The 16,945-nt window shown below is 52.3% G+C and overlaps 1 protein-coding gene across 1 annotated transcript; it reads left to right on the top strand.

The window, feature by feature from the left end:
- Positions 1-200: 200 nt before the first annotated feature.
- On the top strand, positions 201-7,006 carry LOC132670820 (antizyme inhibitor 2-like). The gene is made up of 8 exons (XM_060621235.2): positions 201-365; positions 1,389-1,562; positions 1,982-2,154; positions 2,829-2,963; positions 3,855-4,020; positions 4,362-4,509; positions 5,810-5,910; positions 6,707-7,006. Exons 1-8 carry the CDS (start codon positions 201-203, stop codon positions 7,004-7,006), a joined length of 1,362 nt encoding a protein of 453 aa, XP_060477218.2.
- The last annotated feature ends 9,939 nt before the right edge of the window (positions 7,007-16,945 follow it).

Below are 16,945 nucleotides of genomic sequence, written 5' to 3'. Positions count from 1 at the left end.
CTCTGAAAAGCCCAGGCCAGTGGCCTGTGCTACAGATGGGAAAATTTACCAGGGCGCCATGGGGGTCTTTGTGGAAAAAAGGAGGGCCGAGGACTGGCTGGCTTGGGAACACTGGCCCCTGGGACTTGCAGGGAGCTGGGAGAAGGAAGGAGGCCAGGTTCTTAGAGCAAAATCTTTCCAGGACTCCGGAACTGTGCCTGATGGAGGGATCTGTTGAAGGGTCGGGCACCAGCACCCCCCTTGGGAACCCAAAGGAGAGTCAAGGACCCCCTGGAAGCGTGTGGCCAAAGGAGCTCATCGCACTGGAGCCTGGGGAATCTGCCTGGCAGGTGGCCCTGAAGAAGATCCAGGAGCTATCAGATTCAGTAGGAGGGAGAAGGAGGGAGAGGGAGGGACAGGGAGGGAAGGGGAAGGAGGGGGAGAGAGGGGGAGGGAGGGGTGGAAGAGAGTGAGGAGCAGAGAAGGGGAGTCTCAGTCCCTACTGTGGTGGACAAGAAATAAGACTTTCGATTTCGTGGTTTTATAGGTCAGTTTACTAGGACTTACTCCAAGCCTCAGCTCTGCTGGGGGTCAGTCAGGAAATAGTTTTCTCTGTCCCCTTCTTGCACCTCCCATCATCACGTGGAATTTTATCCAGGGCCAGGCTCCTTAATTGAGGGTTGGAGCCGTTTCGTCCTCACTTTGATCTACAAAGACTATTGCCCTCATGTCTCCCGTTTAATTTTTTTTTAATGTTTATTTATTTTTGGGGGAGAGAGAGAGAGAGAGAGAGACAGAACATGAGCAGGGGAGGGGCAGGCAGAGAGACAGAGACTCAGAATCGGAAGCAGGCTCCAGGCTCTGAGCCGTCAGCACAGAGCCCGACGCGGGGCTCGAACTCACGGACGGTGAGACCATGACCTGAGCCGAAGTCGGACACTTCACTGACTGAGCCACCCAGGAGCCCCTTGTCTCCCTGTTTAAAGAGTTAGAAGATCTGGAGTCAGGGGTCGCCTGGGTGGTTCGGTCGGTGAAGCGTCCAACTCTTAGCTTCGGCTCGGGTCAAGATCTCTCAGTTCATGAGATCGAGCCCTGTGTCGGGCTCTGCGCCGACAGTGCGGAGCCTGATTGGGATTCTCTCTCCCTCTCTCTCTGTTCCTCCCCCACTCATTCTCTCTCTCTCTCTCTCTCAAAATAAATAAATAAACTTAAAAAAAAAAAAAAAGACCTGGGGTCAAATCCTGTTTGTACTTGCTGCATGACCTTGAACCAGTGACTTTGTGTTTCCGAGCCCGTTTCCCCCTCTCTAAAATGGTGGCGCCACATAGTACGTACCACGTAGAGTCGTCGTGAAAGTGAAGTGAGTGCCCGCTACCCAGCCTCCCTGCCCTCCTTCCCTGCCCTGCCAGGACCACCGAGACCCCTTCATGGTAGCCGACCTGGGTGTGCTGGCCAGCCGTCACCGGGCCTTCTGCCAGGCCCTGCCGCGGGTCTCGCCCTTCTACGCAGCAAAGTGCAACAGCAGTGTGTGGGTGCTGCGTGTTCTGGACACCCTGGGCACCGGCTTCGACTGTGCCAGCCAGGTAAGCCTGTGTCCCCTGCTGCCGTCACAGGCCTGACACTTCCTGGGGGAAAGGCCAGCCGCTAGGGAGCTGGGGCTGGGGACTGCGGCACCTAGAACCCTGGCTGACACCTGTCTTTGAGGGAATCAATGAATGAACCACGGGTGGTCGGCCTTCCACTGGGCCATGCGACCCGGCAGGCAACCAGTGAGTGGAGGGACCACAGGCTGTGGGTTCACAGGCACAACCATGTCACCTGAACCCCAGGTTCTTCCTCTTTAAACTGGGACCAAGTGCGCTTTGCTCGGAGTCGTCTAGGAGCCTCAATAGCACATATGTGCCCAGCGCGGTGCCGGGTGCAGAGGACGGGTTCAGTCAAGGGCAGCCCCTTGCGGGGGGAGGGGCGGCGAGCCAGCTCCTGGCTCAGTCACCCTTGCCAGGTGGAGCTGGATCAAGTGCTGGGCCTGGGCGTGGCCCCCTCACGCATCATCTACGCCAACCCCTGCAAGCCTGTCTCCCACATCCAGTATGCTGCCCGCCACGGGGTGCAGCTCCTGACCTTCGACAGCGAGGAGGAGCTGACCAAGGTGGCCCAGCACTACCCTGGGGCCAGGTGAGACCAGCAGGGGGGGGGGGGGGTGCAAGCAGGCGGAGACAGGCGGAGCAAGGACCAGCTGGCCTGGGGCCCCTGCCAGGGGAGTTGGGCCTCCTCCGCAACCAGATGAAGGTGGTCCCATGGGGTGACTTGGGAGAGAGACTCAAGCAGCAAAGTCTAAGAATTTGAGTCAGTGGGCCCAATGCCTTCCCTGGTGCACACTGGTGCCACAAAAAAAAAAAAAAAAAAAAAAAAAGCACTGCTTATGTCTGCGTAGACACTGGGCAAAGCCTGGCATTAGGAGGTCTTTAGGCATTAGGCATTAGGACCTTAATGAAAAAAGCACTCACATCAGAGTCAGGGAGACCTGGGCTCACGTCTCAGCTTCATTTGCACATGCCGTGTGGTCTTGGGAAAGTTATCTAACGTCTCTGATCCTGTAGCATGGAGACCCACAGAAGGTGTATTTATAATTTTATTGCTTTCCTGCTTCTTCTTACCTGAGCAAAAGTCTGTAAGTGGTGAGTGTTTTAGCTCCTTGGCATTTTGTGGCTGGACAGTCCAGAGGAACTAGGCAGGGGCGGGTGGGAACGTGGAGAGAGATTGGGGGGCGGGGGCGGGATGATAAACCATCCAGGCCTCGGGACTCGTGTGTGTAAGAACCCTTGGCATCTCTCACAACCCTCTCCCAGGCTGGTCCTCCGGCTGTTGACCGACGACAGCGAGAGCATCTTTCCCCTGAGCGCCAAGTTCGGGGCAAGCCTGGAAGCATGTGAACGTCTGCTCAAGTCTGCCAGGGACCTGGGCTTGGCTGTGGTCGGAACCAGGTGAAAGCACTGGTTTTCCCTGCCTGGGAAGCACACTCTAAATCTCCAAGGCACTTGCCTTGGGTGCAAAATTTAAGGGGGCGTCAAAACACCTTTAATACAATATATTTTTTTTAAACATCAAAATTAATGCAAAAAATCCACGATGAGGAAAGTATCAAAATTTAAACTTAAAACTTCTGTATTTCATTCGTTGTGCATGTGTTTGCATCAGTCTTGCTTTGATCAGTCGGTCAAGTGTCCAACCTTGGCTCGGGTCATGATCTCACAGGTCTGGAGTTCGAGCCCCGCGCGGGGCGCTGTGCTGACGGCTCAGAGCCTGGAGCCTGCTTCGATTTCTGTGTCTCCCTCTCTCTCTGCCCCTCCCCTGCTCACGCTCTGTCTCCGTCTCTCTCTCAAAAATGAATGACCGTTAAAAAAAATTGAAGAGAAATTGAAAAAAAGATCGCATTCAATGTTATTTATCTTGATGGCTTAGTGTTCAGGCACTGCCTTAAATTTTGCACCTGAGGAGAGGGCCTCGCTCGCCTCACCCTACCTGGCCCTGATTGGTCCCCCAGCCCGCCCTGCGATTTGGGGTTCTGTTCACAGAAGGGGAGCCCCGCAGCGGGGGCGCTGGGAGGCGGCAGCTGAGAGAAGTGACTGCCGCACAACCTCGAGCTCCCCGACTCCGGGCCTGTCGCGTGCAATGCATGTGTCCCTGGGGACACGCACGTGTATGTCCCAGGTTGCACGTTTCTGTGGGCCGGTGTAGTCACACGTGTCTTACTGTGTGTAGATGCGTGCCGGTCTCCACATCTTACCCCCGTTGGTGTTTCTGAACGTCCCTCTTCTTACTGACCCTTGTGTTTCCATGTGTGGTTCCCCACGTGTCATTTGACACGTGTCCAGCTTCCACGTGGGCTCGAACTGCCAAACACCGCACAACTTCAGGCAGGCCATCGCTGACTGCCGGCGTGTATTTGAGATGGGCCGAGCGTTCGGGCATGACATGAGCCTCCTGGACATCGGAGGGGGCTTCCCCGGAGGGGAAGGCTGTGAGCCTCAGTTTGAGGAGGTCAGAGAGGAGGACGAGAGGGAACCTGGGCTGGGTCGAGGGGACAGTGGGTGTGTGTGTTTGTGTGTAGGGCGATTTCTTGGAACTGAGTCACGTGCATGCATGTGGCTGGGGTTTGTCTTGATTGCCGTGGTTCCAAATTCAGACATCTCAGAGCGCTAGACTTGCTGTGTGTCCTTGGACAAGTCCCTTCCCCTCTCTGGGCCTCCGTTTCTGTTTCCTTGCTGGTCAAGTGGGGACGATAACACTTTCCACAGTGCTGTTATGGGAATGGAGGGGGATGATGCAGGTAAAGCCCCCACATAGGGACTGGTCACATTAGGGTCTCTCTGTCCCTGTAGATGGCGAGAGTGATCAATGCCGCCCTGGCCCAGGACTTCCCCGAGGGGAGTGGTGTTGAGATCATCGCGGAGCCTGGACGCTTCTATGCGGCGTCTGTCTGCATGGCTGCCATCAACATCATTGCCAAGAAGGCTGTGCTGGAGTCTGGTGTGTGGGCCAGCACTGGGTGGGGAGGGCACTGTCCAGATGTTCCCAGGCCCTGGGGGGAAGAGGACGGACAGGGGGTCTGGGCTGCACCCCTGGTGCCTAATGGGAGTAGAAATGAACCTGTTAACATCACTATCGTGCTGTTCTCAAATAGACTGGGAGGTAGAGAACCAAGGCGAAGTCTCTACTCTTCCTGAGCGGTCAGTGAATGCGTATTGTGTTTACGGAGGCAAAGTCACGGGCTACAGCTCGTGAGGTCACAGACACCCCTGTGCTGCTGTGCCTCTGAAATTCTTCGAGCAAGAGCCTTCTAGCAGGTGCAGACTCCTGCAACGAAAAACATACCGAGTAAAGACAAATTCTCGTTTATTTATTTATTTCTGAGAGAGAGAGAGAGAGAGAGAGGGAGGGAGAGCAAGTGGGGGGAGGGCAGAAAGAGAGGGGAAGAGAGAGTCCCAAGCAGGCTCTGCGCTGACAGGGCGGAGCCTGCTTGGGATTCTCTCTCTCTCTCTCTCTCTCTGGCCCTCCCCCACCTGCTATCTCAAAATAAATAAATAAATTACAAATTAAAAAAAAAAAAAAAAACAGAGGTCAGTATACAATCCCGAGTTTAGATTCAAGGAAGCAATACTCTGCGGCCAGACTAAGTGGCTGTGAAGAAACTGGCTCAGTAGTGGGTCACGGCTGACAGATCTGGCGGGCCCGGGTGACCCCAGCTCAATACGCACCAGGAGTGTGATGGGGCTACGAGAAAGCCACTACCCGTGCTTGCTTCAGCAACATCAACGGAGGCAGAGTATTTAGGCGGAGGGAGGTGAGAGTCGGGCTCCAGTCTGTGACTGTCAGACTCAGACACTGTTTTCAAGCGTATCTGAGGTTTGTTTTCATCAGGTAACAGAAGACACGCAGGCATGGAGATAACTGTCCCGGAGGAAGAAAGTCTTTAGTCACGGTTCCCTAGAAATAGGAGACCGGGCATGGCTCGCAGGGCCACGGGGGAAGGACCAGGGTGCGTGGGGCAGGAGGAGCAAGCAGAAGTCAGGGGGAGAGCCTCTGGTGTGGTTGTCGAGGGACGGAATGGGGGAGGCGGGTGAGCTGGCTGGGCAGAGGGGGCGGCGGGAGCCCAGAAGACAGGCCCCCACCTTGCTTGGGCTCCAGAAGACCCCTGAGACAGAGAACAGGTGTTACCAGCACGGGGAAGCGGGTCTGGGCCCCTCCCAAGGGCGCTGCGCTCAGGGGTTGAGGGTCAGCGGGGAGACTGGCCAAGCACATCACCGTCCTGCCCTCTTCCCACTCCCAGGAGGCCGCCGGAAACTGCTGTACTATCTGAACGATGGCCACTACGGCATCTTCCGCCTCTGCCTCAGGGAGCCTGTCCCCAGGATGCCCATTGTGGTGAAGGTAAGGGTGTGGCTTTGGCACTCCTGGACTCTAAGGCCCCTAAGTCCGGCCCCCAGTCCTGAGAGGCAGGGGTGCTTGCAGCCAGGTGGGGAGGTAAAGGACCTCAGACCCTCTGTGGTTTGCAGGTGGTCATTCCACGTGCTTGCACAAGGACACACACCAGGGTGCCTACGTGTATCTGCACGTGTGATTCCGTATGTGTGCGTTTCTTTGTGTGGGCCTGCTGATCTGCGCTTGTGCGGGTGGGTGGGAGCAGGTCCGTGAGTCTGCATCGGTGCGCGTGCGTGTCTGTTTGGCGATGCGTGTTTCCACGTACGTCCCTGCATGCACGCACTTGTGTTTCCAGAATCCTTGAGTGCGGCCGGTGCAGGAGGCTTAGGAAGGGGAGAGTCTCACACTCTGATCCACACTAGATCACCTGGAGAGCTTTGAAACACCCCAGTGCCCGGGCGATGCCCTAGACCACTGAAATCAGAATTCCAGATGGGTCGAGACCCTGGCATCGGTCCTTGGTTAAAACTCCCCAGGTGATCCCCACGAGTGATTATTGAATAAAACCCTCTCATTTTGTAGGGGAAAGCCAAGTCCCATCCGTGCCTGCATCTGTGAACTGGCAGAGTTGGAATGTGTTGCTAGAATACGAACTCCGTGAAGGCGGGGCTGGTCTTTATGGGTGGCCGGTAGGGTCCTTGCTGGTGCCTTACTGCTCGGGCCCTGGGCGCATGCCCTGACAGCCCGGGGAGCGGGCTGGGGGAACCAGGTGGTTCTCTGAGTCCCTGCCCTTTGCTCCCTGCAGGAGCTCTGCTCGGACCCACCCCTCTTCCCCTGCACCCTGTACGGTCCCACATGTGATGCCTTTGACAAGCTCTTCCGAGAGGAGGTACAGCTGCCGGAGCTGGATGTGGGTGACTGGCTTGTCTTCCCCTCCATGGGCGCTTATACGTCCTCTATGAGCTCCACCTTCAACGGCTTCCCGCCTGCCTCCACCTACTACGCCATGGAACCCGAGCTCAGGTGTCTGGAAGGAGAAAGAAGGGACAGGCCACCGAGGGGATCTCCGCAGGGTCTGAGCTTGGCGAGGCGAGCTTGTGGCTAAGCTCTGGGGCCCTAGGCCCAGGAAATACCCTACTCCCCGCCGCTGGCCCCAGCAAAGCTCAAATGGTCTGACTGCTCTTTGACACTGGCCTCTGCCTTTGGCTTTGACCCTGTCACAGCCTCTCCCCACCTGGGTGGCTCCAACAGCTCTGACGTGCACACGCCTTTGAGGGCAAGATCAGGCAGCCCTAGGGCCCCAGCTGACCCTCAGTCCCGTGGTCAAGGCCCCACTCTGCTCCGTTTGCGACGGCTCCCTGGTTTCCTCCCCTAGCAGCTTCCGGGTCCCTCACAGCCTCTGCCCCAGGGTCCCCTCTCTGCCCACCCTAAGGCTCACCCCCTGAGGTGCAGAGCGGACTCTAGAACCTTCCTTTACTGGTGCAATCTTCCCACAGGAGCCTGCTGGGGTCGGCACCTTAGGCTGGGAGGTGGTGGTGGAGATGCTCCAGACACCGTGGTATGTCCACGCGGGGACACGTGGGGTGGGCGTGGGGGGCCGCCACAGGGGTGGGCGAGAGGTTTGGGTGCTTCTGAAAGTGACGAGGCAACTTTCAAGGTTCAAAATTGTTTATCTCCCAAAGTGGACCTGATGTCTAGGCCGGCTCCTCTGGCAGCCACTCCCCCCCCACCCCGCCCCTGACCCCCTCCCCACCCCCCCCCCAGACCCTGGTCCTGGGGACAGGGGGCTGAGAACCTTGCGCCTTTACAACAAGTGGCCCCGAAGGCTATGTCCTAGGCTGGGAGGCAGCCTGCACTGACCGGCACCTTGAGATCTTTCCCCCTTCCTTTCATTCAGTTAGTGAGCCCTGTGTGGTTCCAGGAAGGTCTGCATGAGCTACGGGCACCCAGTCTAGTGGTGAGAGCACTGACTTTGGAGTGCTCAGACGGGCCTGGGAGGAAGCCAGGCTCCGCCACAGAGGAACGGTGCTGGCAGTGCCTCGGTTTCCCTATCTGTGAAGAGAAGATAATATTAGTATCCCCCCCACCCAGGGTTGTTGAGAGGAAGAAGTCATATAGTGCAAATCCTCAAGCAAGGTCCGTTCACACCCAGGGCCCCGCCTCTGGCTGCCCTTGGTCCCGGGCCAGCCCCATGGTCTGGGCATCCTCAGGGAGCCACATAGCATCTGGCCACACGGCTAATGGGCCAAGTGAGTGCCTCGGGCCTGGCCTCAGCCTCAGAAACCCCCAGGCTGCAAGGTTGGATGGACAAGGTATACTACTGCGTGTCCTCTGAGCACGCTAAAACCTTAAAAACAGCATTTGGGGGAGTTCTGAGCTCAAAAAGGAAATGAGTGTTACAGGGGAGGAGGTTGGCAGAGGTGAGGGTGGGGACAGGTCAGGATGACTGGCCACATTCCGTCAGCAAGTGAAGGCCCAGAGGCCAAAGCCACCCACCTCCTGTGTCTTGTGTCCCTTTTAAGCTTCTGCTGATGAGACGTTCTCCGATCCCCAGCCTCTGCAATGGTCCTCCCCGTCCGCCGGAGTCAGCCCCCCTCGGCCAACACCAGCGGGATCTCCCAGCATCCCTGGACTAAAGAGAATTGTCCCCCAGATACATGGGAAGGGATGGGCCCCAGACGCCGCCCTAGAAAGCCAGAGGGCTCAGACGGCCTTCAGACAGCCTGTCCCCAATTCATCTCCCGGTGCCTGAGAATTGGGGGTGGAAACATCCACGCCAACCCCCTCAGAGGTGTCTGGAGGCAGAGACATGAGTGGGCTTTAGGGAAAACATAAAGTTTTATTCAGATGCAAGACACGTTGGTGTGTTTTCCGTTTTGCCCTCTGATGCTGTGATTGTGGTTATCCATCCACCCATCTATCCATCCACTCAGCAGAAATCTGAGGGCCGAGTGTGTGCCTGGCGCTGTTCCAGGCACAGGTAACACACAACGAAAAGACGGACAAGACCCCACGCTCACGGAGCGAACCTTCCCGTTGGGAAAAGAGGCAGCATGCACAGACATAGAAATACATCACAAACTCCAGAAATGCTGTGAGGAAAAATAAAGCAGAGCCAGAGGATGGTGAATGAAGGAAGATGTGCTATTTTAGGTGGGAGGACGCGGGGGAGGCCGGCCTGAGGGGTGGCGTGGGAGCGAAGACCCAAGGGCAGCGAGCGAGGGCCCGTGGGGTTGCTGGGTCACAAGAGTCCCGGGCATGGCAACCTGCAAGTTCCAGGCCGGGGATGGAGACTGTTCAAAAAAGAAAAAAGAAAAAAGGCAAGGGGATGAATGTGAGTGGGCAGAGTGAGTGAGGGCAGGTGCCGGGAGAGGAGGAAGAGGAGGGCCCAGCGTTGATTGATCAGGCCTCAAGGTAAGGCAGGGCTTTGACTTTGTTCCGAGCTGGAGGGCAGGCCCTGGAGGGGTTGAGCAGGTGCGCGCGGTGGGAGTGCAGAGAGAAAGGGAGGAGGTTCTTGCCAGCTTGGGGAAATGATGGGTGCTCACGGCGGCGTTTGGTAGTGAATCGTGGCCAGTCCAGGGCAGGGTGGAAAGGTCCTGGCAAGAGAATTTGCTGAGGGGCCAGCTGGGGTACCCGGGGCAAGGAGAGGAGTCAAGGACGACTCCCGGGCTCTGGGCCAGAGTTGCTGGTAGGGGAACAGGGACCCTGGGGAGGAGCAGCAGGTCAGGAGGGGTTCAAATCGAGAGCTCAGCTTTGACAAGTCAAGTTGGAGAGGTCTGTCCAGCCTCCAGATGGAGTCACACACGAGTATCTGGTTCCAGGGCCAGGCCTCAGGACAGGGCATACACAGGTGGGTGGCGGGGGGCACCGGGCACACAAGGCACATTTCAAAGAGGGAACGCCTGTCAAATACTGCCCAGCGGTGGGGGAGGGGGACGGGGACGGGGAGGCCACCTGTGGTCTTTACCAGAAGCTTTCGGTGCGAGAGAATAGGAAGGTGGCGGAGGTGAGGTCCAGAGAGGATGGGTGAGAGGGTGGGCGAGGGCACGGCTTCCAGGGACTTGTGTGGTACTCGGGCTGCGGACTATGGGAGGGTGGCCGGGAGAAGGGCAGGTCCCGTCAGGAGGCTGAGGATGAGCGATATTACAGCTTGTTTGTAGGCTCGGGAGGATGCTGTGCTGGCTGGCGGGGAAAATAACTAAGATGCAGAAGAGAGGAGACGGTTACCAACGCCGGACCTGGGGGGGGGGGGGGAGGGGGAGGGGACGGTGAGCCTCCAGTGCCCCGGGTGGGAGCTCGGACGACTCATCCCAGCTAACAGAAGGCAGGGCACACAGCGGCGCCCTGAGGGTCCTCGGGAGAGAGTGGGGTTCTCTTCTGATTGGTTCTGTCTTCTCGGTGAAAAACAAGATCCAAGATCCAGGCTGAGAGGGAGGGGGCAGGTGTTTGGAGGAGAGGGGCAGACATGGGGAAGTCACAAGAGGGCGAGAGTGGGCCAGTGACATGGGGCGCGATTGCCTTGCCCACCGAGGTTTGTGGGGGGCAACCCGGAGCGAGGCCGGGCATTCGGTGTGTTTTGTCTTCATCCACATTCGGCTGCCTGGGTGCAGGGGCACAGCGGAGGGCTCTGCGGTCCAGGCTCCACTTATGGCTGGCTACCCCCAAAGCCCCTGCAGTCCTCCAAGCCCTCTCGCCACCCCACATACTGTCCTTCCACAGACACATGTGCTGGAGACTCCTTCGCGATGACCCCCCCCCACTTCGGAGAAGCGAACGGACCTGGGCACCTAGCGATGAGCGGCAGAGCTGGGGTTAGAATTCACATGCAGGGTCAATGTCGGGGCAGCAGGGGCGTGCACGCTATGTTGAAGAAAGTCATGTGTCCCAGATGGTGGGAAAAAACAAAAACAAAAACAAAAACAAAAAAAACCAAGCTGGGCAGCTGGGGGATTAAATCTCAGGTGTTTCGTGCCTTGGGAGGGACCAAGGCTTTGTCCAGTTAAACTGTGGTGACTTGCTGCCACCCACTGGCTATTCGTGGTATTGCATCCGGACGGACAGTGCTCAGGATATGCTTGGCCCACTAAGGATTCACGGCCCGGACCCAACAACGCCTTGTTGCAAGGGTTTGGTGGGAGTTCTCACTCCCCGCTTTTTTTTTTTTTAAACAATTTTTTTCATGTTTTTATTTATTTTTGAGACAGAGACAGAGCATGAATGGGGGAGGGGCAGAGAGAGAGGGAGACACAGAATCGGAAGCAGGCTCCAGGCTCTGAGCCATCAGCCCAGAGCCCGACGCGGGGCTCGAACCCGCGGACCGCGAGGTCGTGACCTGAGCCGAAGTCGGACGCTTAACCGACTGAGCCACCCAGGCGCCCCTCACTCCCCGCTTTGACAAGTGAGAAAATGGAAGCCAAGAGAGGTGTCTTCAAAATTCCATCTGTACCTCTGGCCTCCATCCGCTCAGTTCATTCTTTCAGTAAGCATTCCTGGAACACCTACTCTGTACCAGACGCGGTTTTAGGCGCTGGGATTCAGCAGGAAATAGGCCAGGAGACAGCATTGCTCCTGCGGGGCTGCCGTTTTGGGGGTTCGGGAGGGGGGGCAGATACTAAACAAGTAAATGGGTGCTGTGGAGGAATTAAGAGGGAGTGGCCGGAGAGGGTGGTTGGGAGATGACATGTGAGGAGAGACCTGATGGCCGAGAGGGTTGGGAAAGACACTCCAGGGGGAGGGAACAGCACTGCAAAGGCCCTGAGGCTCTGCAAGATTTGGGGTTCCAGACCCCGTGGAGCCCAGTGACGCTCCAGCCCATGGCAATCCGTGGAGAAGCACAGCGGCCAGGGCAGACTGTTCTCAGGGGGGTAGTGCCGTTGACCTTCTCTCTGTGAATCCACAGCTTCTCCCAGCCCCCACCTTACTCACACAGCTGGCCACTCTGCCCTCCAAACTCCTCCTCTCTTGGCTTGGGTGACACCAACCTCCAGCGGCAGGAAGAGCTAGGATCAGTCTCCTGTTACGAACAAGGCTTAACGTTCAAACTTGAGTTGTTTCTGGTCTGAAGGAACTCACTGACCTGTCGAAAGCTAGAGCAGGAAATGCTGGAATGTGGAGTCAAAGGTCAACGTTGACATTTCTGGGAGCTGGGACAGGAGCATGCAGGAGAGGACTGGAGTTATAAGCTGTCGCCGAGCTACAAGTGTGTGTTTGTGACCCTGTCTGCGGCCAGTGGTGAGCCACTCTTGCAAATGTGTGGAAGCGTGTTTAGAATGAATATTTATAAGTTTGTATGCATAGTATGAGTATGCCTTCTTCCACTTCTACGAGTGGTGTTCCAAGAAAGAATACATTTTGGAAGCAAAATAAGTCCCTAAAGTGGCAGTTTCGACATGTAACTTGAACACTGCCCAACTGTGTTAGCTGACATTTCCCAGTGTTTGAATATTTGCCATAGGCTCTAGTTCTTTGTAAAGCAAAATATTTCATCATTAAAAAAAAGGAAAGTTGTATGAAGCAATGTGTACCCTAATACCCGCCTTGAAGATATGTTTGGACACACACTTAATTCAACCAGCCTCAATGCAAAATGAAATAAGCATTTCCACTTCTGAAATATTTATCATAAAAACAAAGCTCAAAGGCAGTTAATACGTTAGGTGTTCTAAAATTTCATTTTAAAGAGGACTTTTAAATAGTAAACATTCATGATATTATCATTCCATCTTAAAAATAATTTCTCTTTGGCATTTGCTTTGAATTAACGTTCTGCTTTTTACTTTATTTTATTGTTTTAGACTTTTTTAATGCTTTTTCATTTTGAGAGAGAGAGAGAGAGAGCATGTGTAGGGGGAGAGGCAGAGAGAGAGAGAAGAGAGGGAGAGAGAGAGAATCCCAAGCAGGCTCCATGTTGTCAGCATAGAGCCTGATGAAGGGCTTGATCTCACGAACCATGAGATCATGTCCTGAGCCAAAATCAAGAGTTGGATACTCAATCGACTGAGCCACCTAGGCACCCTGGGCTCTTTTTAAAAATTAGATCTACATTCTTTTTAAAAAAATGTTTATTTATTTTGAGAGAGAGAGAGAGAGAACTAGTGGAGGAGGGGCAGAGAGAGAGTGAGAGAGAGGATCCTAAGCAGGTTCTGCACTGTCAGCTCAGAGCTGGATCTCCTGAACCGTGAGATCATGACCAGAGCTGAAATCAAGAGTCAGATGCCCAACCAACAGAGCCACCCAGGTGCCCCAATGTTTCCCATTGTAATGTGTTTTATGATCAAATGTCTGTATAAGGTAGAGATCATTTTTATATCCTGCAACTTTGCTGAATTCATGAATCAGTTCTAGCAGTTTTTAGGTAGAGATCATTTTTACATTTTATTGACATATATCATCTTGTCATATTACATTGTCCCATTATAATAATAAACTATGCATTTATTACTATAATTTTTAAGATAGAAAACCTCTGAAATGTTTGTTATAGCCTTCTTACAGAAAAATGCTCACTGTTTATTATTATGGTCGATCATTATTTTTTCAAAACACATAAAGTGTTAGGAAAAATATGACATACTGTATGATTTAAGGAATGTCAGAAAATTTCCTGAGATTCTGTTATCTCATACCCAAATCCCAAAGAATCGTATCTGTTGGGAATTTGGAAATGTTTTTTGAAGCTCTAACATCTCTTTTTTTTTTTTAATTTTTTAATGCTTATTTATTTTTGAGAGAGAAATAGACAGAGTCAAGCAGGGGAGGGGCAGAGAGAGGGGGAGACTCCGAAGCGGGCCCCGGGCTCCAAGCTGTCAGCACAGAGCCCGACGCGAGGCTCGAACTCACAGACCGCGAGATCATGACCTGAGCCGATGTCGGACGCTTAACGGACTGAGCAGCCCAGGTGCCCCTAAGCTCTAACATATCTTGATTTGGCATACCTCCCCATCCCAAAGCCACTGCTCTAATTGCCAGAACTCTGTCATCTTCCTGCCTTATGAGTCAGTCCCCAGGCTCCTCTAACTCACCCTCCACAGTCCTCAGAAGGATCTTTCTAAAGTGAAAACGGACGGTCATTCCTCTGTGAACTCCTTCCCTGGATCCCCAGCACCTTCACCAGCGTTTCTCAAAATGCATCTGCGCGGGGCGCCTGGGTGGCGCAGTCGGTTAAGCGTCCGACTTCAGCCAGGTCACGATCTCACGGTCCGTGAGTTCGAGCCCCGCGTCAGGCTCTGGGCTGATGGCTCAGAGCCTGGAGCCTGTTTCCGATTCTGTGTCTCCCTCTCTCTCTGTCCCTCCCCCGTTCATGCTCTGTCTCTCTCTGTCCCAAAAATAAATAAACGTTGAAAAAAAAAAAAAAACAAAAAAAACAAAATGCATCTGCGGATGACTGCATAAAAACATCTGGGAGTTTCTTAAATGTGGCGGTTTGGGGAGCCTCGTTCAGGCAACACCGAATCACAATTTCTGGGAGCCTGGGGAATCTCTGCACATTTATCACATCTTCTGGATGGCTTCTTAATAAGCTTTTTTTTTTTAATGGTTAAATACAACACAAATATAGGAAGCCACAAATGTACGGATTAATGAAACCGTAATAAAGCAAACACCTGTTGGAAGGCAAAACCTTGTCACTCACCCCAGAAACTCTCCACATGCCCCCTCCCAATCATGATCTTCCCCTCCCGCGGCCCCCGACCGTCTATCTGCCAAGAGCAACTAACATCTTGGCTCCCTTTGTCTGCTTTTCTTTCATTTTAATGTGCTGCTGAATTTTGTTTAGTCCTTGGTTCTCTTTCTATAGTTGTTTTCCCTTCCTTTTGTAATTCCCTTGTGAATGAAACCAGATCATTTTGTCTGATGGGAGTTTCCCCGTCATTGCTAATTTCATCCCCATGGTTGCAGGCCACATGTCCCTCTCTCCTCTGAAAGTCCTGTTAATTGGTAGTTGGATCCAGTGGCTTGATGAGATCTATATTTGATTTTTTTTGACAAGCCTACTTTACAGGTGATGAGTGATAAATCTTACCTCAGCCATTCTAGTGATAGGACATGCGATTTCACTGTGGTTTTCATTTGGAGTTTCCTAACAACCAGTGACGTTGAATCCCTTTTCATGGGCTTAGTGGCCAGTGGCATGTCCTCTTTTGTGACATCTCAGTCTAAGCCTTGTTGCAACAATCTGTCACTATGTGACAAACCACCACAAAAATTCGTGGCTTAAGACGAAACCATTTATTTGCTCACTTTCTAGTTGCATTCTGAACTAGGCTCATCTGGGCAGGCGTTTTGATTCGGGCTGCAGTCATCTGAAGCCTCAACTGGGGCTGAAAAATCTGAGATGGCTTAATACATGTCTCAGGTGCCTCAGCTGGGATGGCTGGACCAGGAGGAGGCTGGCCAGGGGTCTCTCTCCATGGGTTCCCCATCTAGGTAGCCAGATCACTTTGCATCAGAGCTCCAAGAAGGAGCATTCAGAGGACAAAACCCAAAGTGCAAGGGCTTATCTTTTTGCATCACACTAGCTAATGAATGCTCCACAGGGCAAGATAAATCACCTCTCCAAACCCAGAGTCAATGTCGAGAGGCTATACGAGGGCGTGAATTCAGGGAGCCACAGTTCATCAGGGACCACCAGCGTGAGTCTACCACAAGTCTTGTGCCCTAATTGTTAATTGGATTGCTATAGTACAATTACTGATTTTTGCATGTGAAACCAATCTTCTATTCCAGGGATAAACCCTACTTGGTCATGGCAGTTTTTCTTTTTATATGTTGCTAAGTCAATTTGCTGACATTTTGTTAAGGATTTCTGAGACTATTTCATGAAGGACAACAGTGTATAGTATTTCTTGTAATGTCTTGATTTGACTTGCGCATTAGGTTTATGCTGGTTTCATCAAATATATTGGGAGGTGGTCCCTCTTCCTCTATTTTTGGAAAGAGTTGGTATAAGATTGGTGTTACTTTCCCTTAAATGTTACACAGAATTTACCAGGCCAGCAATTTGAGCTGACCTGGAGTAATCTTTGTTAGCATGTTTTTAAATTTCAAATCGAATGTGTCTCATTGATACAGGACTATTTCAGTTTTCTATTTCTTTCTGTGTTAGTTTTGCTGAATTGTGTATTTGGAAGAATATGTCCGTTTTATCTCAGTTGTTGAATCTATTGGCATTAAGTAGTTCCTAATACTTCCTTATTGTCTTTTTATGTATAGGATCTGGAGTGATGTTCCCTTTTGCGTCCTGATATTGGTAATATTCGCTATTTTCTCTTTTCATTCTTGCTAGCAGAATGAAGAAAGAACTTTTTAAAAATATTCATTTGTTTAAGTAATCTCTACGCACAACATGGGGCTCAAACTCATGTCCCCAAGACCGAGAGTTGCATGCTTTACGGATTGAGCCAGCCAGGCACCCCAAAGAACCAACTTTGACTTTTTATGGTTCTGTATTATCTGTTTTCCATTTATTATTATTTTTTCCCACTTACTCTGGGTTTAATTTTCTCTTCTTTTTTTAGCCTTTTCATTTATTTTCACCTTTCTTCTTTCTAATATGAGCATTTAAGCCTGTAAATTTCCTTGTAAACACCACTTCAGCTGTATCACATAAATTTTGATGCATTTTGCCTTTTTTGTCCTTATCATTCAACTCAACATTTTCTAATTTCTATTCCTATTTCTTCTTTAATTTATGGCTTATTTAGCTGTCTGTTGTTTAATCTCCAAACGTTTGGTAATTTTTAAAAGTATCTCTCTTTTATGGTTTTCTAGTTTGATTGAATTTTGATCAGAAACATAATCTGTATGATTTCAATCCTTTGAAATTTGTTGAGATTTATTGTGTGATCCAGAGTAGGGTCATTTTTGGCAAATCATTCCTATGAACTTGAAAATCATGTGTATTCTGCATGTACATTCTATATGTGTCAATTGAATTTAGTTGGTTAACAACTTTGTTTAAATCTTCTATATCCTTACCAAATGTTGTGTGACTTTCTGAGAAAAGTGTGTTAAAATTTTCACTTGTGCTGGTGCATTTGTCTAT

Source organism: Panthera onca, chromosome C1 (assembly GCF_046562875.1).
Source record: "Panthera onca isolate mPanOnc1 chromosome C1, mPanOnc1 haplotype 2, whole genome shotgun sequence".
In the NCBI taxonomy this organism is placed as follows: domain Eukaryota; kingdom Metazoa; phylum Chordata; class Mammalia; order Carnivora; family Felidae; genus Panthera; species Panthera onca.
The sequence above is the reverse complement of the archived record's forward strand: the minus strand, read 5'-3'. Positions and strand labels throughout refer to the sequence as shown.